At 42.2% G+C, this 21,687-nt stretch overlaps 1 protein-coding gene across 4 annotated transcripts in view; it reads right to left on the bottom strand.

Annotated features, from left to right (window-relative positions):
* The window catches only part of MATN2 (matrilin 2), a 170,742-nt gene that overhangs the window by 40,334 nt on the left and 108,721 nt on the right, over positions 1-21,687 (bottom strand). For all 4 annotated transcript variants that reach the window (XM_025265070.3, XM_025265072.3, XM_045162775.1 and 1 more), the window contains one exon: positions 17,527-17,649. In XM_025265070.3, coding sequence (XP_025120855.3) covers positions 17,527-17,649 — 123 coding nt within the window. The remainder of the gene's footprint in view (positions 1-17,526; positions 17,650-21,687) is intronic.

The following is a 21,687-nucleotide window of genomic DNA, read 5'->3' as shown; positions in this document are numbered from 1 at the left end:
TTCTGTGTTTAGGGATATGGCCTCCCCGGAAGAGGACTTTCTTGACATATTACAAGATGTTTATGCCTTGTGAAGAGGCTTTCCTTGTCCTGGTTCATGTCAGAGCCACCAAAATGTAAGCGTTGTTCGTTGTGTTGCAGGCTGGGAAGAGGGAGCCTGGCTGAATGTTTTACAGAAGGCATGCAACTAAAACGATGACTTCAAACCACTTAACTGAGTGAAACACTTAGCCAAGCAGTATACGAGATCAAATCCTGGAAAAAAGAAGGCCTGAAAGTGAAAGGCATCCTTTGAAGCAAAACACCTCCCTGTTACATTATTGGCCTCATCTGCACTTAAATCATGTCAAGATTTCACATCTCTAGGTATACAGTGGTGTTGTTTTAGTCACTAAGTCGTATCCGACTCTTTGGTGACCTCATGGACTATAGCCCACGAGGTCCTCTGTCCATGGGATTATCCAGGCAAGAATACTGGAGTGGTTGCCATTTCCTCCTCCAGGGGATCTTTCTGACCTAGGGATCAAACCCAGGCAGGCAGATCCTTTACCACTGAGCCACCAGAGAAGCCCAGGTACACATTAATTTAAACCAAAATAGAAAAAAAAGGTCACATGGAATTTTTAATAATGAGATATTGTTGTGTAAGTATTTTGTGGATATGGAATGGGACTCTTCTACTGATGGGTCTGAAACTTGAATGTATTGTCTAAAATTGCTTGAAATAAGTGGCCACTGATGGGGTCTTAAGAGAATTTTTTTGTTTCAGTGAGGGTTTTCATTGTTTCAAGGAACATATGAACTACGTATATCATTTTCATAATGAAGCATTTGGTATAAATGAGTTTTCCCACCCTATACCAAAGGAAACAAAATGAGTAAGAGAAAAGTGCACAGTATTCTCAAAAGGAAAAATATTGAGCGGATGCCAACTCTTCCCAATTTAAAGTCACGGAAAATTTTAAACATTGAAAAAAAAAGAACAGAATAGTATAATTAATCCACATGTATATCACTTGGCTTCAAGAGAATCAATCTACAGCAAACCAATCAATCTACATGGGATATGTATACTCCCATATCCCATGCGAAGATGCCATATAACTTGAAGCTAAACCCCAGATGTTATATCATTTTGTCCATAAATATTTCATAATGTATCCTTAAAAGACTGGAATTCTTTAAACATATAACTGCGATACACAATCATCTATAAAGTATTTTTTAAAAACTTTCTTATTTGGAAATGATTTTAAATTTACAAAAGTTACAAACATAAAAATACAAGCAGACAGGTAAAAGAAGCACCTATAGATTCTCTATCTAGACTCATCTATTGCTCATATTTACCCCATTTGCTTTATCATTTGTTCATCTCTGAATTATTTGAGAGTAAGCTATACACTTGTTGTTTAGTCGCTCAGTCGTGCCCAACTCTTTGCGACCCTGTGGACTGTAGCCCACGAGGCTCCTCTGTCCATGGAATTTTCCAGGCAAGAATACTGGAGTGGGTTTCCATTTCCTTCTCCAAAGCTATATATATTGCCACCCTTTTCCCTTAAACACAGCTTGTACTTCCTAAGAGTAGGTATCAGTTCAGTTCAGTCACTCAGTCATGTCCGACTCTTTGTGACCCCATGAACTGCAGCACACTAGACCTCCCTGTCCATCACCAACTCCTGGAGTCCACCCAAACCCATGTCCATTGAGTCAGTGATGCCATCCAACCATTTCATCCTGTCGTCCCCTTCTCCTCCTGCCCTCAATCTTTCCCAGCATCAGGATCTTTTCCAATGAGTCAGCTCTTCTCATCAGGTGGCCAAAGTACTGGAGTTTCAGCTTCAACATCAGTCCTTCCAGTGAACACCCAGCACTGATCTCCTTTAGGATGGACTGGTTGGATATCCTTGCAGTCCAAGGGACTCTCAAGAGTCTTCTCCAACACCACAGTTCAAAAGCATCAATTCTTCGGCGCTCAGCTTTCTTCACAGTCCAACTCTCACATCCATACATGACCACAGGAAAAACCATAGCCTTGACTAGATGGACCTTTGTTGGCAAAGTAATGTCTCTGCTTTTCAATATGCTGTCTAGGTTGGTTATAACTTTCCTTCCAAGGAGTAAGCGTCTTTTAATTTCATGGCCGCAATCACCATCTGCAGTGATTTTGGAGCTCAGAAAAATGAAGTCTGACACTGTTTCCACTGTTTCCCCATCTATTTGCCAGTGATATAACCACAGTGTGGCCATAACTTCATAAATTTACATTTATACAAGACTTTTACTTAATCTACTATCCACATTTTATTCTTCTCAGTTGATCTAATAATATTCTTTATAGTATTTTTTACCCTCTAGTATAGAATATAGTAAAGGGTCAGGGATTATATTTAATTTCATATATGCTTAGCCTCCTTTAATCTGGAAACCATGTTGTCTGTTGTGGCCATTTAAATTAAAATGGAATGGAAACAGCCTAAATGCCCATTGACAGATGAATGGATAAAGAAGGGGTGGTGTATATAGGTATATAAATAATGGAATATTATTCAGCCATAAAAAAGAACAAAATAATGCCATTTGCAGCAACATGGATGAATCTAGAGATTATTGTATAAAGTGAAGTAAGTCAGAATGAGAAAGACAAATACCATAGGATATCACTTATATGTGGAATCTAAAGCACAACAGAAATGAACAGATCTATGAAACAGAAACATACTCACAGGTGTAGCGAACAGACTTGTGGGTGCCAGGGAGAGGGGAGGTGGGGAGGGAAGGATTGGGAGTTTGGGATGAGTAGATGCAAACTAGTATGTGTAGGATGGATAAACAACAGGTGCGGAGAACAGCAGACCCTATGCAATATCCTGTGATAAACCATAGTGGAAAAGAATACGAAGGCCATACATACATATAGCTGAATCACCTGATGTACAGCAGAAATTAAACACAATATTGTAAATCAACTATACTTCAGTAAATTTTTTTTAAAAATTTAAAACATTTGATTTTACATTTGGGTTTATTTTCCATTATACTGAAAATATAGGTACAAAGGGACATTAACATTATATACACTTATCATTTCATATATTTATATGTGTATATGTATAATTTCAAAGTAAGAATAACAATTCTATTAATGCTAGGACTGCTGGAAACAGTTAAAGCTCTTTTGTTTTTTGGATATCTACCACTTGGAGTATAACATCAATATATTCCATGCCCATCACTTAAAATAATTCTCTTGGTGATTATGCCAACAACCTGATTTACGGTTAGGCTCATTTGCTTCAATTTGTGTTCTGTAGGCAGTTCTCCAACACCAATTTAGAGCCCTGTAATTTAATTCAGTTCTGACACTAAATACCTACAGTTAACATCCAGTCTCACAAGGTAAAGTGTAAGGTCCCCAACAAGACTGCCCTTACTTCAGACACCAGTTTTCAGGGGGGTGCCCAGCCTACCTTCACTTCTGCACAGCCATCTACAATCCTGGGGGCACCCACAACTACTAGTTCCTCTCAGTAGAACTCAGGAAAGTGCTATACTTACTGTTACCATAATCAAGATGGTTTTAGCTCTTCCTTTCCAATCTAGATTTCATTTCTTCCTTTCCTTTTCACTTCCTTATTACAATGGTTAGACCCTTAGTTGCTCAGTTGTGTCAAACTCTTTGCGACCCCATGGGCTATACAGTCCATGGAATTCTCCAGGCCAGAATACTGGCAAGGGTAGCCTTTCCCTTCTCCAGGGGATCTTCCCAACCCAGGGATCCAACCCAGGTCTCCCGCATTGCAGGCAGATTCTTTACCAGCTGAGCCACAAGGGAAGCCCTCAGAACCTTACAGGCTGTGCTAAATAGAAGTGGTGAGAGTGGGTATCGTGTTTTACCCCTCATCTAATAAGGAAAGCATTCAATCTTTCATTAGCACGACCTTAGCGGAAAATTTTTTCACTGATGCACTGATCAGACTGAGGCAGTTCTCTTCAAGCCTAGCTTGCTGAGAGTTTGTTTTGTTTTGTTTTTTTTTAACCATAAATGAGTGTCAGGTCTTGCCTAGTGCTCTTTCTGTATATACTGAACTGGATCATACAGTTTCTACTTTTTGTATGTTAATGCTTTAAATTTCATTAATCAAGCTTTGAATGTTAAATCATCCTTGAATTCCTGGGATAAATCTCAGGAAGTATTATCCTTTTCATATATTGTGGAATTTGCTAAAAACAAAGATCTTTTGCATGTATTTCATGAAGGATATTTGTGTCATTTTTTTTTCTTATAATGTCCCTTTCTGGGTTTGGTATCCTGCAGGTCTTATAGAATAAATTGAAGAATGATCCTTTCTCTCCCATTTTCTGGAAAAATTTGTATAAAACTGGCATTAGTTCTTCCTCAAATGGTATAAATTGGTAGAACTTACCAGTTAAGTCAGCTAGCCCTGGAATTTTCTTTGTGGAAAGGTTTATAAGTACAAGTTCAATTTCTTTTACTAGAGAGAGGCCTATTCAGATGATCTATTTCTTCTTGAGTTCATTTTAGAAGTTTGTGAATCCAACAACATGTAAAAAAGATTATACACCACGACCAAGTTGGATTCATCTCAGAGTCACAAGGATGGCTTGGCACACACAAATCAATCAATATGATACACCACATCAACAAAAGAAAAGTAAAAAATCACATGATCATTTCAACAGATGCAGAAAAAGCATTTGATGAAATTCAACATTCATTCACAATTAAAAACTCTTACCAAAGTGATTATAGAGGCTATTTATGACAAACCCACAGCTGACATAATACTCAATGGTGAAAAGCTGAAAACCTCCCCACTAATATCTGGAACTAGACAAGAATGCCCATTCTCACCACTTCTATTGAACATAGTACTGGAAGTCCTAGCCGCAGCTACCAGGAAAGAAAAATAAATAAAAAGTATCCAAATTGGAAGGGAAGAGGCAAAGTTGTCATTATATGCAGATAACATAATACCATATATTTAAAAACCTAAAAACTCCACACAAAAACTAACAGAACTGATAAACAAGTTCAGCAAGGTAGTAGGATACAAGATTAACATATAGAAACTGGTTTTATTTCTTTACAGTAACAATAAAATGTCAGAAAGGGAAAGGAAAAAGGCAATTCCTTTTTAAAAAGGAATTACATCAAAAAAAGATAAAAATACTTAGAATAAACCTGGCCAAGGAGGTGGGAGATTTATATGCTGAAAACTATAAAACATTGTTACAGGAAACTGAAGATGATTTCAAGAAATGAAAAAATATCCTATTTTTATTGGATTAGAAGAATTAATATTGTTAAGATAGCCATACTACTAAAAGCAATTTACAGATTAAATATGATCCCCACCAAATTACTCATGATATTTTTCACAGAACTAGAACAAATAAACCTAAAATTTATATGGAAGCATAAAGATTCCTAAGCAATCCTGAGGGAAAAGAACAAAGCAGAAGACATAAGACTTCAGAAAATAACTATAAAGCTACCGTAATCAAAACAGTATGGGGAACTTTCCTGGTGGTCAAGTGGTTAAGACCCTGCTCTCCCAATCCAAGGGGCCTGGGTACAATCCCTGGTCAGGGAACTAGATCCTACGTGCTGCAACTGAAGATCACATGCCACAGCTAAAGATCCTGCATGCTACGACTAAAGGTCCCGTATGCTGCAACAAAACTGAAGATCCCATGTGCTGCAACTAAGACCCAGCATAGCCAAAGAAACAAATTAATGAAAACAAAATATTTTTAAGAAATCAGCCTGGTATGAGCACAAAAACAGACATATGAGTCAATGAAACAGAATAGATAGCCCAGAAATAAATACACATACCTATGGACAAAAGAGGTAAGAATATACATACAATGGGGGAAAGACAGTCTCTTCAGCAAGTGGTGTTCGCAAAGTTGGACAGCCACATGTAAATCAATGAAGTTAGAACATATTCTTACATGATACACAATAATAAACTCAAAACTAGCTTAAATACTTAAATACAAGACATGAGACCATAAAATTTCTAGAAGATAAGATAGGCAAAACAGTCTCTGACGTAAATCATATCAATGTCAATCTCCCAAGACAACAGAAATGAAAGCAAATATGAATAAATGGTGAGAGTTGGACTGTGAAGAAAGCTGAGCACCAAAGAATTGATGCTTTTGAACTATGGTGTTGGAGAAGACTCTTGAGAGTCCCTTGGACTGCAAGGAGATCCAAGCAGTCCATTCTAAAGGAGATCAGTCCTGGGTGTTCATTGGAAGGAATGATGCTAAAGCTGAAACTCCAGTACTTTGGCCACCTCATGAGAAGAGTTGACTCATTGGAAAAGACTCTGATGCAGGGAGGGATTGGGGGCAGGAGGAGAAGGGGACGACAGAGGATGAGATGGCTGGATGGCATCACTGACTCAATGGACGTGAGTTTGAGTGAACTCCGGGAGATGGTGATGGACAAGGAGGCCTGGCGTGCTGCGAATCATGGGGTCGCAAAGAGTCGGACACGACTGAGCAACTGAACTGACTGACTGACTGAATCAAACTTATAAACTTTTGCACAGCAAAGGAAGCCATAAACAAAATTAAAAGAAAACCTATGGACTGGGAGAAAAAAAATATTTGCAAATGATGCGGCCAACAAGGGCTTAATTTCCAAAATATACAAACAGCTCACACAACTCAATAACAAAAAACAAACAACCCAATTAAAAAATTGGCAGAAGACCCAAATAGACATCAGGGGCTTCCTGGGTGGTGCTAGTGGTAAAGAACTCGCCTGCCAATATAGGAGACATAAGAGATGCAGGTTTGATCCCTAGGTCGGAAAGATTCTCTGGAGGAGGGCATGGCCACCAACTCCAGTATTCTTGCCTGGAGAATCCCATAGACAAGAGTTGGACACTACTGAAGCGACTTAGCACGGATACATGCAGATAGACGTTTCTCCAAAGAAGACATACAGATGATCAACATCATTAATTATTAGAGAAATGGAAGTAAAAACTATAATGAGGTACCGCCTCACACTGGCCAGAATGGCCACCATTAAAAAGTCTACAAATAACAAATGCCAGAGAGGGTGTGGAGAAAAGGGAATCCTCTTACACTGTTGGTGAGAATGTAAATTGATGTGGCCACTATGGAAAACAATATGAAGTTTTCTCAAAAGACTAAAAATAAAGTTGCCATAGGATCCAGCAATCCCACTCCTGGACACATATCCAAAAGAAACTATATTTCAAAGAGATGCATGCACTCCAAAGTTCATAGCAGCACTATTTACAATAGCCAAGACATGGAAACAATCTACATGTCCATTGACAAATGAATGAATAAAGGTACGGTATATATACACACAGTGGAATATTACTTGGCCATAAAAAAGAGTGAAATAATGCCATTTGCCATTACATAGATGGATCTACAGATTATCATACTAAGTGAAGCCAGAAAGAGAAAGACAAAAACCATGTATCACTTTACATGTGGAATTTTAAGTATGACACAGGGAACCTATCTGTGAAACAAAAAGACTCAGAGACACAGAGAACAGACTTGTGGTTGCCAGGGGGCAGGGAGTGCAGGGGAGGATGGCGTTGGAAGTTTGCGGTTAGCAGATGCAAACTACTGTCTATAGAAAGGATACAGAACAGGCCCTGCTGTATAACACAGGGAACTGTATTCAGTACCTTATAATAAACCACAATGGAAAAGAAAAAATGAGCAGTTTGGGTCTTTCAAGGAATTTGTTTGAAGTTACTGGCATAAATTTGTTCATTAATTTCTCTTATTATCCTTTCAATGTTTATAGGATCTATAGTGATGTCCACTCTCTCATTCCTGATGCAAGAAATTTGTGTCTTCTCTCTTTTCTTCCCCCTGACCAGTCTGGTTACTGATTCATCAATTTACTAAGTCTCAAAAAACCACTTTCTGATTTTACTAGTTTTCTCTGTTGGTTTCTCTGTTAGTTTTCTCTGTTTCTCTGTTGGTTACCCATCATCTATTTCTTTAATTTCAGCTCAGATATTTATTTCCTTTCTTTTGCACATCAATTAATTATGTGAAAAAGTGTTAACCTCACTGTTCATTAACTCATTCACTTATTCATTTAATAAATATTCTCTGAACATCTACCATAGGTCAGGCACTGGAATCAGCAGTGGGCAAAAAGGTACAGTCCTTTTCCTCATAGAACTAATAGGAGTCATTTACAATTTCTTATAATGGAACAGATTGTTCATTAATCAGACACCAATGAATAAACATTTATAAGTTGAACATACATAGTTTTATGAAGAAATGATAACTAAAGACTTAATAAATAAAGTGATGAGAACTAGTAAGTCAACGAAAAAATTTTACAGGCAATTTTATGGTATAGCATAAAAATTGGTACAAAGGTTTTGGCAAATAATTTTGTAATATACATCAAAAGCCTTAAAAGTGTTAATAGCCTTTGACTCAATACATTTCCTTTCATGCTTTGTTCCTAAGAAAATGACAGAAATGCAAAGATTTATAGTCAAGAACATTTATCACAATACAATTTGAATAGTTTAAAAAGTGTTGTATAAACTGTGATACATACATATGATATTATACAGACATTAAAATGTTTTTGATAAAGTTTAAATGACACAGGAAAATGCTCATGATTTTATGTTACACTGTGCTTAGTTGCTCAGTCGTGTCTGACTCTCCGCTACCCCGTGGACTGTAGCCCACCAGGCTCTTCTGTCCATGGGGATTTTCCAGGCAAGAATACTGGAGTGGGTTGCCACACCCTCCTCCAGGGGATCTTCCCAACCCAGGGATCGAATCCAGGTCTCTTGCATTGTGGGCAGATTCTTTACCATCTGAGCCACCAGGGAAGCCTTTTATGTTACACTATAGACCATGAACTCCTTATTGCCAAATTCAGACTTAAATTGAAGAAAGTAGGGAAAACCACTAGACCATTCAGGTATGACCTAAATCAAATCCCTTATAATTATACAGTGGAAGTGAGAAATAGATTTAAGGGCCTAGATCTGATAGATAGAGTGCCTGATGAACTATGGAATGAGGTTCATGACATTGTACAGGAGACAGGGATCAAGACCATTCCCATAAAAGAAATGCAAAAAAGCAAAATGGCTGTCTGGGGAGGCCTTACAAATAGCTGTGAAAAGAAGAGAAGCGAAAAAGCAAAGGAGAAAAGGAAAGATATAAACATCTGAATGCAGAGTTCCAAAGAATAGCGAGAAGAGATAAGAAAGCCTTCTTCAGCAATCAATGCAAAGAAATAGAGGAAAACAACAGAATGGGAAAGACTAGGGATCTCTTCAAGAAAATCAGAGATACCAAGGGAACATTTCATGCAAAGATGGGCTCGATAAAGGACAGAAATGGTATGGACTTAACAGAAGCAGAAGATATTAAGAAGAGATGGCAAGAATACATAGAAGAACTGTACAAAAAAGATCTTCACGACCCAGATAATCATGATGGTGTGATCAATGACCTAGAGCCAGACATCCTGGAATGTGAGGTCAAGTGGGCCTTAGAAAGCATCACTACGAACAAAGCTAGTGGAGGTGATGGAATTCCAGTTGAGCTATTCCAAATCCTGAAAGATGATGCTGTGAAAGTGCTGCACTCAATATGCCAGCAAATTTGGAAAACTCAGCAGTGGCCACAGGACTGGAAAACGTCAGTTTTTATTCCAATCCCAAAGAAAGGCAATGCCAAAGAATGCTCAAACTACCACACAATTGCACTCATCTCACACGCTAGTAAAGTAATGCTCAAAATTCTCCAAGCCAGGCTTCAGCAATATGTGAACCGTGAACTTCCTGATGTTCAAGCTGGTTTTAGAAAAGGCAGAGGAACCAGAGATCAAATTGCCAACATCCGATGGATCATGGAAAAAGCAAGAGAGTTCCAGAAAAGCATCTATTTCTGCTTTATTGACTATGCCAAAGCCTTTGACTGTGTGGATCACAATCAACTGTGGAAAATTCTGAAAGAGATGGGAATACCAGACCACCTGATCTGCCTCTTGAGAAACCGGTATGCAGGTCAGGAAGCAACAGTTAGAACTGGACATGGAACAACAGACTGGTTCCAAATAGGAAAAGGAGTTCGTCAAGGCTGTATATTGTCACCCTGTTTATTTAACTTTTATGCAGAGTACATCATGAGAAACGCTGGACTGGAAGAAACACAAGCCGGAATCAAGATTGCCGGGAGAAATATCAATCACCTCAGATATGCAGATGACACCACCCTTATGGCAGAAAGTGAAGAGGAACTTAAAAGCCTCTGGATGAAAGTGAAAGAGGAGAGTGAAAAAGTTGGCTTAAAGCTCAACATTCAGAAAATGAAGATCATGGCATCCAGTCCCATGACTTCATGAGAAATAGATGGGGAAACAGTGGAAACAGTATCAGACTTCATTTTTCTGGGCTCCAAAATCACTACAGATGGTGACTGCAGCCATGAAATTAAAAGACGCTTACTCCTTGGAAGGAAAGTTATGACCAACCTAGATAGCATATTCAAAAGCTCTAGAAACATTACTTTGCCAACAAAGATTCGTCTAGTCAAGGCTATGGTTTTTCCTGTGGTCATGTATGGATGTGAGAGTTGGACTGTGAAGAAGGCTGAGGGCCGAAAAACTGATGCTTTTGAACTGTGGTGTTGGAGAAGACTCTTGAGAGTCCCTTGGACTGCAAGGAGATTCAACCAGTCCATTCTGAAGGAGATCAGCCCTGGGATTTCTTTGGAAGGAATGATGCTAAAGCTGAAACTCCAGTACTTTGGCCACCTCATGAGAAGAGTTGACTCATTGGAAAAGACTCTGATGCAGGGAAGGATTGGGGGCAGGAGGAGAAGGGGACGACAGAGGATGAGATGGCTGGATGGCATCACTGACTCGATGGACGTGAGTCTGAGTGAATTCCGGGAGTTGGTGATGGACAGGGAGGCCTGGCGTGCTGCGATTCATGGGGTCGCAGAGTCGGACATGACTGAGCGACTGATCTGATCTGATCTGATCTCAACTCTATAAAAATATATACATATGCATTAAAAAGAAAGACCAGGAGAAATGTAGCAAATCAGTATTAACAATGGTTATTGGTGGGTAACAAGATTACAGATCATTTCATTTCATGCACTTTCATTTCTATACTATTCGGTTTTCTACAATGAGTCTATATTACTTTTGCAATTAGAAAAAGGTTAAAAATAAATATATACATACATAATCATGAACTAGTTGCTATGGATAATGGCAGAAGTAAAATAGAATAAAGAACTATGTGGGAGGTGCCCACTGTTTGGAGAAGAAACTAATCAGAGAACCTGCTGGGAACAATATGTGTTGCTTTTGATGTCTATATCAGACATACAAGATACAGGCAAACAAAGCCAGGAAGTTTGGGAAGTGACTATGAGCTTCCAGGTAATGCAGGAATCTGGGGAGATCGGAAGCAAATGGATAATTGTGAAGAGGGCAAGCTATATGCTCCATGGACCACACCATCTACCTCACCATCTCTCACTCTGGTCGAGTCATGTGGACTCCTTGCTGTTCCTGAACACTGCCAGACACCAGTTTCTGCCTCAGGACCCTTGCACCAGTGCTGCTTCCTCTGCTTCAAAAGTCTCCTCCTTCTCTCACCTCCTTCAAGTCTTTGACCAAATGGGACTTTCTTGTTGAGATCTGTAATCCTCGGTCACTCTGCTCCAATAGGTTGTATGCTTCATAAGGACAGGAGGTCCTTGGTCTGTTGTATTAGCTGCATTCCCAGTGTCTACAAAAGTATCTGGGATATCGTAGGTGACCAATAGGTATTCGTTGAATAAATAAATGGTTATTGGTATTACTCTTAATTAAGTGCTTTCTGAAAGTTTAGATGTGTAAACATTGCCCACTAAGAACTAACAAGGAGTCACTAAGAGTGACAGTCACTAAGAAGACAGCTCATGGACCCTCCTTGATGCTTCTTCCTGCCAGGCTGTTTAAACACATCCCCCCAGGAGGATCTCAGTTGAGACATTCAGCCAGTTACAAACTCAACCAATGATTCTTCCAGCACACATTTCTCCATCTGGTCTACAGGGCACAGGGATCTCTTTAGGAAACCAATAGACTGTCTATTAGAGTCCAGATAGTGGCTCCCACATTTTCTATGCCTGGCTAGTCTACTAAATGAAATAAAATTATTGTGCTATGACTCATTCTTAGTGACCAAGAACACGTGAGATGCTTTATTTGATCTGTTGGTCTCAAAGTGCAAGAAAGTGGTGATCAGCTCAGTGTAAGGACTCACTTTCTAAGAGGCAGAGCTGTACAAAGTGGAATGCACTGCAGGGGTTGTAGTGAGTGTCCTGTCACTAGGGGTATTCAAGTGGAGGCTGGATGATGACATGGTGAGGATACTATAGGACAGGTGGTTGGGCTAGAAGTAGGTTGACCCTGAAGGCCTCTTCCAATTGGGTCTTTTTTTTTTTAATCATTTATTTTCTTTTCCATTATAGTTTAACACAGGATATTAAATAGAGTTCCCTGTGCTATACACAAGAACTTTGCTGTTTATCCATTCTATATATAATAGTTTGCATCTGCTAGTCATGGACTCACAACACACCCCTCCCCAGCCCTGCCTCCCCCTTGGCAACCGTGACTCTGTTCTCTATATCTGTGAGTCTGTTTCTGTAGATAAGGTCATTTGTGTCATATTTCAGATTCCACATATAACTGCTATCATATGGTATATATCTTTCCATTTCTGACTTACTTCACTTAGTATGATCATCTCTAGGCCCACCCATCTTGCTGTAAATGGCATTATTTCATTCTTTCTTATGGCTGAGAAATATCCCTTCGTATACATGCACCACATCTTCCTTATCCATTCATCTGTCGATGGACAGTTAGGTTGTTTCAACATCTTGGCTATTGTGGATACATGAACATAGGGGTGCATGTATCTTTTAAAATTATAGTTGTGTTTGGATATATGCCCAGGAGTGGGATTGCTAGATCATACGGCAACTCTATTTTTACCAACCAAGAGTCTTTGATTCATGCACACAAGTCTCACGTTGTAGACTGTAGGAAGTGGCACGTTGCAGAATGTAAGTGGCACATTACAGATGGCAGGAAGATACTGGGGCTCAGCAGGCTAATGAAAAGCCATCCAGGAAACTCAAAGACTGATCTCTTCTATTTCATCTCCTGTATGATGTGCCTGTGTGCTCAGTCGCGTCCGACTCTGTGATCCCGTGGACTGTAGTTTGCCAGACTCCCAGGAAGATTCCACACGGCATGGAGCAACTAAGCCCATGGGCCACAACTATTGAGCCTCTGCTCTAGAGCCCAGGAGCCACAACTACTAAAGCCTAGAGCCTCTGCTCTGCAACAAGAGAAGCCACTGAGATGAGAAGCCCTCGTACCACAACTGGAGAGGAGCTCCCGCTCTCTGCAACTAGAGAAAAATCCATGCAGCAACAAAGACCCAGCACAGGGTCTTCTACATAAATATTTATGTATTTTAAAACACATAAATATTTTTTAAAAAGTGATTGCCAGGGCAAGGGGTAGGGAAAGTGGAGGAGGGGCAAATTACTGATTAATGGACAGAGTTTTAGTTTAGGGAGATGAAAAGTTCTGGAGCTGGACGGTGGTAATGGTTTTACAACAACACGAATGCATTTGACGGCACTGAACTGCACACTTAAAAATGGTTACAATGATAAATCTCATATTATGCATATTTTACCACAATTAAAAAAAAAAGTCTTGCCAATATTTTGCAAATTGATGGCACCTGCATATTTATAGCCTTTTCCCATCTAGAAAATATTCGGATAGATTTGTATGGGATGCTTTAGGGTAAGGAACTGATATAAAAGGTGGTGCTTTTTTGAACGCTACTTGAACATAAAGCTCTATTATGTACAGTCTGGCTTCATCATAAATTAATCATGCTTGGTATATTATTAGATTGACTAGTCTACTTTTTTAGATAATAATTGTATACTTACTAATTGGATTAGCTTTCAAATATATTTCTGATTAAAAATAGAGACTCAAAATTAAAGAACTAAGTTTTTCTTTTATTTCATCTTTTGCAAGTTAATGAGGAATGGAAAGAGATTGTTTTAAATCTCTCAACATCACAGCAGCGGCCAGGCTCTGGCTTGGCTGGACGCCAACGTGACCCCTCATGAATCACTAACAGGACCCCTGCCTTGATATCTGAGCTCCCACCTCCATCCTGTGTGTGTGTCCTCTTAACCGTTCCTGTTTCTCAGCTTGCATTCCTGTTTTTGTCACAGATCTGGAACATTCCCAAGTATCTCAGTTCTTACAACCAAACTGCCTGTCGCCCACGCTCACAGCCCCCCGAGTCCTCCGGGGGCCTCTGCTTTCGTGGCAGTCCCCTCCCCAGGTGGGGCTTCCTGCCCTACCCCAAGCACAGCAAGAAGGGGACCCTTCTAGGGCACACGTCTACCACAGGCAGACTGCCTAGCTACTCTTCTTGGCCCACACACGCGGGTGGTCCCCTTCTGGGTCTTGACTCCAACAAGGCTGAGAGACAGCTGACCTGCCGGCCTCCGTGCCTAGCCGGTGAGACGTCCCAGCTGGACAGTCCCTGCCACCCCTCCCCACCACCCCTGACTTTCAGCCGAACGCCTCTCCCAGGCCCCCTGTGCTATGCTGTCTACTTCTAGGGCCTCCTTGTTTCTGCTTCCCTGGGGCTTGTCATTCTCCATGTCCTGGGAGATTCTGGGCTAAGGAGCATGCTGATGGTGAGGCACTGGGGCCAGGGGATGGGGTGAGGTCGAGCGAGCCTGGCCCGGGAAGGCGTTCTGTAGGGGCAGGAAGGAGACTGGATGGCATCCGTGCCTTCCTCCAGGCCTCATCCCAGGGTGGCAGCAGCGTCCCCACCTCTTCTAATCCAACTGGCCTCCTCCTTCCCTTAACTCCTGCCAAGAGTCTTGTCTGTGTCACCCTGGGAGCTTTCAGTCATGTAACACCTTGCCGGTGACTGAGCTGCTCCGCCTGGCTTGTGTTCCCAACCAACCTCCAGTGGAAGTCTTGAATTTTGAATTTTTTATGCCCTATTAAACTCAGCCCAGGCATGTGGTATATGCTCAGTTCAGTTCAGTCGCTCAGTCGTGTCTGACTCTTGCGACCCCATGGACTGCAGCACGCCAGGCCTCCCTGTCCATCACCAACTCCCAGAGCTTGCTCAAATTCATGTCCATAGAGTCGGTGATGCCATCCAACCGTCTCATCTTCTGTCATCCCCTTCTCCTTCTGCCTTCAATCTTTCCCAGCATCAGAGTCTTTTCCAATGAGATGATTCTTCGAATCAGGGAGCCAAAGTATCGGAGTTTCAGCATCAGCATCAGTTCTTCCAATGAATATTCAAGTATATGCTCAGTAAGTCCTGATTTAAAGTCTTTGAAGCCAGCGTCATGCCTTAAAAGAATTGCTTGGCACCAGGCCATGAGCTAAATGATTTAGATGAATGCTCTCATTTAGTCTTCAAGACAACACTATGAAATAGGCGGTAATACCTCCCCTATATCAGTTGAGGCAACTGAGGCATCAATGACTTACCCAGGATCACCCAGCAAAAACAGAAGATCTGGGGTTGGATGTGCCCTTGGTGCCAATGGCCTCCACTTTGATGGACAGAACTGACTCATCAGCCCAGCAACCACAACTCCCTGAATGCCACCTTGGCCTAGGCTGCTGGCTCATAGCTTCACAAAGGAAGGGAGACTAGGGACAGCCCAGTCCATTCACACAGTCATTGATTCTTTCAATAAGCAACTGTAAGCCAGTCAGGTGCCAGGCGTGGCACTGAGTCTGTCTGGCTGATATTTTTGCACATCTTACCTCCTCCCAGCCACCTCTACCTCACTCTTCTTCACCTGGTGAAGGATGGCTCTGCCTTTAAGACTCAGGCAAGATATCTTCTCTAGGAAGGACCTGGCCTTCTTCATTGCTGCTGGCATGTGGTTTGGGCTCCAGAAATCCATGCTTTGACTTCCTATGTCCCTTATAGTTCCATCCTCCACCCCTGACGCCAGCTCTGATGTTTGTTTAAAATGTAGAGATTGAAGAGCCACCAGTCTTCCCAGGTGGCTCAGTGGTAAAGAATCAACCTGCCAATGCAGGAGACTCAGGTTCGATTCCTGGGTCAGGAAGAGCCCCTAAAGAAGAAAATGGCAACCCACTCCAGAGGAGTGGAGCCTGGCAGGCTACAGTTCATGGGGCTGCAAAAGAGTCGGACACGACTGAGAGACTGAGCACATGACAAGCACAGGGACTGAAGAGCAAGGTGATGTTACAGGAGTTTGGGAGGATGCTTTTTAAAACTATGCAGGCACATCCTGCTTTACATAATACATGTTTTTAGAAAGGTTGTGTGTACGTGACTTTTTTATGAATTGAAATCTTGTTTTCCAATTGATGTATGCTTCAGAGGTGACATTCTAAATTGCTGTTAAACTTCACTTTTTTAAAATGCTGGGTCCTAGTACTTTACAAACAAACTTCTCTCAAGTGAACTTTTCTATAGCATGATGGTTATCCATATACAATCCCTTGAATGTTCTGACATAGCTTCACATTCAAAAAAAATGCTTTTGGAATCCTTTGGCAAAATGAGGGACAACCCTCAGTGTATAAATTGGTCACATGTGGGGAGGTCAAATTAATTGTGATGTGGATGTGTATGCTTGCGTGCTCAGTCACTTCAGTTGTCTCCAACGCTGCAATCCCATGGATTGTAGCCCACCAGGCTCCTCTGTCCATGGGGATTCTCCAGGCAAGAGTACTGGAGTGGGTTGCCAAGCTCTTCTCCAGGGGATAGTCCCAACCCAGGGATTGAGCCTGTGTCTCCTGCATTGCAGGCAGATTCTCTACCACTGAGCCATTGGGGAAGCCCTGTGGATGTGTATAGTTAGAATCAAATAGAACTAAATAGCTTAAACAAAGACTGAGCAGTTTCACTGCAAAATGCCCTCCACCTACCCCTCCCCCACCCAGGGGCAACCACAGTTAACTCCTTCTGGCTCGGAGATTTTCCTTTACTTGTGTGAAGTCCGAGCTGAAGCCCACAAGCCACAGAGCCTCAGTGAAAGAATTTCTTAAGGCCTGTTAATACTGGTGGGCACAGCCAGGCTGAGCCAGCATGAAGTAATTCGATCTGATCGCCAGCATCCTCTGCAAATGCCAGAGGAGTGCTCCCACACGTGGCCTCTGATAACAGATACATACCATTGTCAGATGCTGGAAAGGGTAACATTGAGCTCAAGTGGGCTGTGGTCTTAGGACAAGTTAAGAAAGGCTTGACAGAGGAGGAACAGGGGCAGAAGGCGTAAAGTCCCCCAACTCCAGCACATAATCCTATGCTACTCTTTGCTTGGAAGATTTCCATGGCTGGGGTGCCTAGCAATAGCAATAAAAAATGTGCATGTAACTTACTTGCACACGTTTTCTTATCTGGGTTCAGAGCAAATCCTTTTGGGCACCGGCAAAGGTAGGAGCCGTCAGCATTTACACACTCGTGTTCACATCCGTGGTTTTCTGAGGCGCAGTAGTCCACAGCTGTAAAGATGAAAACACAAGAGTTTAAGTAGAAACACAAACAGAGGTAAAGGGCATAGTAGATTGGAAGCACACCTACAACAAATATAAGCAAAGATTAATACCGTTGCCCCCAAAAGAGGATGGATAAATAAATATGAAACCAAAACTTCCCTCTTGAGAAAAAAATCAGGAGTCAGGATCAGACAATTCATACCAGAAAGTACTAAAGAACATAAGAACAATTGAAAGCACGGAGTCCTAACCACTGGACTGCCAGGGAATTCCCTGCTGCTGCTGCTAAGTCTCTTCAGTCGTGTCCGACTCTGTGCGACCCCATAGACGGCAGCCCACCAGGCTCCCCCATCCCTGGGATTCTCCAGGCAAGAACACTGGAGTGGGGCGCCATTGCCTTCTCCTAGGGAATTCCCTAACAATTGTATTTAAAAGTTAAAGAAATGCAAATCAAAACAATCACAAGACAAACTTAGCAAACTGCAAAATAAAGACAAGATAAAATCCAGAGGTGGCAAGACAGCAGGGAAACAGAGTCAGACTTATTTAAAGTGGGTGGCATTATAAACCGATAAAAACTCTTCTGGAAGGACATTTGACAATATTCACTCTGGAACTGTGACCCCAAAACATAATTGAAAAAAGGGGTAAATTAATTATATGAAATAAGCTATTTATAGCAGTATCATTCACAAGTGACTAAAAAATTCTGGAAAATAAGATGAACACTTAATAAGGATAAATGGTTTAGTAGCTTATGAGAAAATATACGGGCATCTTTTCTCTTTAATCCTACAAACATTCACTGTCTACCTACTCTGGGCCCCACCCTATTTTAGGTGCTAAAGATGGAACAAATAACAAAACAGATGAAAACTCCAGTCCTTAAGAAGCTTACATTTGGATGCTGGTGGTAGATAAAAAAGAAAATAAGTAAGTAAAGAACATAGCCTCTGAGAAGGTAGAGAGTGTTTTGGAGAAAAGTAAAATGGTGAAAAGGAAGAGACTGTCGGCGGGGCGAGAGAAAGGGTGTGATGTAACAGCAGTGGTGAGGAAAGGCCCACCAGGAAGGCGGCAGTTGGTAGAGCCCGGAGGATAACTGGGAGGGAGCACCAACTGGGAGGCAGCACCAGATGGGAGGGAGCATCAATGGGAGGGAGCACCCCCAGCAAAGGGAACGACAGCAGGGGCAAAGGCCCAGAGATGGAAACATGCCTGTGAGCTGGAGAATCAGCGAGGAGGCCAGCGTCACTCGAGAGAGACTGCAGGTCAGGAGGGACTGTGGGGCCATTGCCAGGACTTTGGCTTTTACACTGAGTGAGCAGGCGGTAAACCCCCCAGGGGGAGGGTTTTGAACAAAGAAATCGAGAAGAGACCATAGAATCAGATGGGACTAGAACACCAGCTTCCCTGGTGGTCCAGTGGTTAAGAATTTGCCTTCCAGTGCAGGGGATGCTGGTTCATCTCTCGGTGGGGACGACTAAGATCCCACATGTCTGTGAGTGGTAAGTCACTTCAGTCGTGTCTGACTCTTTATGACCCTACGGACTGTAGTCCACCAGGCCCCTCTGTCCATAGGATTCTGGACCAGATTCAGGCAAGAATACTGAAGTGGGTTGCCATGCCCTCCTCCAGGGAAATCTTCCCAACCCAGGGACTGAACCCACATCTCTTACATCTCCTGCAGTGGTAGGCAGGTTCTTTACCACTAGCGCCACCTGGGAAGTCCAAGGTCCCACATGCAACAGGGTGACTAAGCCCACACACTGCAACAAAGACCTAGCACAGACAGAAGAAAAAACAGAAAGAAAACCAGGTAGGCGGTTACTATAATAACCCCAGTGAGGAAAGGGTGGGAGAGACTTAAGCCAGCACAGCGTGGGAAGGAGGCGGGGAGGAGAGAAAGGCGTGGTGCTCTGGGTGCTTCTCGTGGACTTGCGTGTCCCCACTCTTGGCACAAAGTTATGGTGGAGTCCTGAGCCCGGGTACCTGTGAATGTGATCTTATTTGGAAACTGGTGTTTCTGCAAATACAATCAAGTTAAGATGAAGTCATCCGTCTGGGGCCTAATCCAGGGTGAGTGAGTGAAAGTCGCTCAGTCGTGTCCGACTCTTTGCGACCCCATGGACAATACCGTCCATGGAATTCTCCAGGCCAGAATACTGGAGTGGGTCGCCTTTTCCTTCTCCAAATTCAGGGTGACTGGTGTCCTTATAGGAAGAGAAGAACACCACATGAAGACAGACAAGGGCAAGCAGCCACAGCTCAGGAGTGCCAAGGACCAACAGTCACCATCAGCAGCAAGGAAGGATTCTCCCTCACGGGTTTCCGAGGGCTCAGGGCCCTGCCAGCACTTTGTCAGACTTCTGCCTCCCAGAGCTAGGAGACAATGCAGTTCTGTGGTTACCAGTCACCTGGTTTGTGGGTTCTCTGTTCTGGCAACCCTAGGGGACAGTACACCAGGTTGAAAGGGGGCAGTCAGATTCCTTTCAGATTAGAGGTGAAGGGAGAAAGAGAGGGATTCAGGCTGACTCGGGGATGAGGAAGGTGCAAGTGCGGTGGGTTTTGTAGGGAATACTCAGGAGTTCCATTTGAGGCAGTAGGTAGTTATTAGTAGCATAGTGAGTGAGTGAAGTCGCTCAGTCGTGTCCGACTCCTAGCGACCCCATGGACTGCAGCCCACCAGGCACCCCTGTCCTTGGGATTCTCCAGGCAAGAACACTGGACTGGGTTGCCATTAGTAGCATAACATAACTGTAAATAGGAAAACAAAATTTGGTGAAAAAAGTAGATTTGAAAATTGTATATTTACAGTGATTAGATCCACTTTCAATAGAGCTCTAAGGCCAAACCTGAAAATTAAAAATAAAAATGCTTTGCTTCCTGTGTTAAGGTGGTAGGATTATGGATTTTTTTTTTCCTTAAAAAGGTTTCCCTCTAAATAACCATTTAGGCTATCTGAATACCAAAAAAATTGTAAATAATAACAAGGAAATCGAATCTGTAAATTAATGCACATGTACAGTTTTAAAAAGCAAAACCAGGCATTGAGAAAATAATGACATACAAGCACAGTAATCAAAAGGCACAAAGGGAAAAGCTAAAGATTTTTAAAGGCTGGTAACATGTGTTGCGTTTATTCTTTTGCTCCCAGGCTTCATTAAGTTTCTGCTAAGGTGTTGTTTTTTCTAATGTCCCTCCCTAAAGAGTTCTAATAAGGCTTGATACTTGTGGTTTTTAACACACAAGCCGTTTTGGTGGGAACAGTGCATTCACACAGTCTCAGGATCTGAATGTCATGGACGTCAGCCAGCTGCTGGACTTGAGTCACAACATAAATACTGAGCTAGCACCAGATCTTTCTAAAAGTTAATGTATCAGCTTTCAAGAACTAATGTATCATTAAATGAATAGCTGGGGACACTCAGGGCACAGAGGTCAAGGACACCAAGCCCTGGCACGTGCCCCAGGCTGCAAGTCACAGGACGGCCTTGCTGTAGCCCACACTAGCCTGTATTAGCAGGAGACACTCCCCACCTCCAACCTCCTCACTCTGAGCCTAAACTGCTGTCTTCAAAATCTCCTAACCCTGGATATGGTTGTCTGCTGTCAGCTGGGCCCACTTTGGGTCACCCACTGGTTAGTAATTGGGTGATAGTAATGAGTGTAATCAGAGAAGGCAATGGCAACCCACTCCAGTGTTCTCGCCTGGAAAATCCCATGGACAGGGGTGCCTGGTGGGCTGCCGTCTATGGGGTCTCATAGAGTCGGACACAACTGAAGCGACTTAGCAGCTGCAGCAGCAGCAGTAATGAGTATAATTGCACTCATCTCCCATGCTAGTCAGGTCATGCTTAAAATGCTAGGCTTCAGCTTTATGTGAACCAAGAACTTCTAGATGTCCAAGCTGGGTTTAGAGAAGGAAGAGGAACCAGAGATCAAACTGCCAACATTCACTGGATTATAGAGAAAGCAAGGGAATTTCAGAAAAACATCTATCTCTGTTTCATCGACTACACTAAAGCCTTTGACTATGAGGGTCAT

This window comes from Bubalus bubalis, chromosome 15 (genome assembly GCF_019923935.1).
Source record: "Bubalus bubalis isolate 160015118507 breed Murrah chromosome 15, NDDB_SH_1, whole genome shotgun sequence".
Taxonomy (NCBI): domain Eukaryota; kingdom Metazoa; phylum Chordata; class Mammalia; order Artiodactyla; family Bovidae; genus Bubalus; species Bubalus bubalis.
This window is presented reverse-complemented; position numbering and strand designations above follow the sequence as displayed.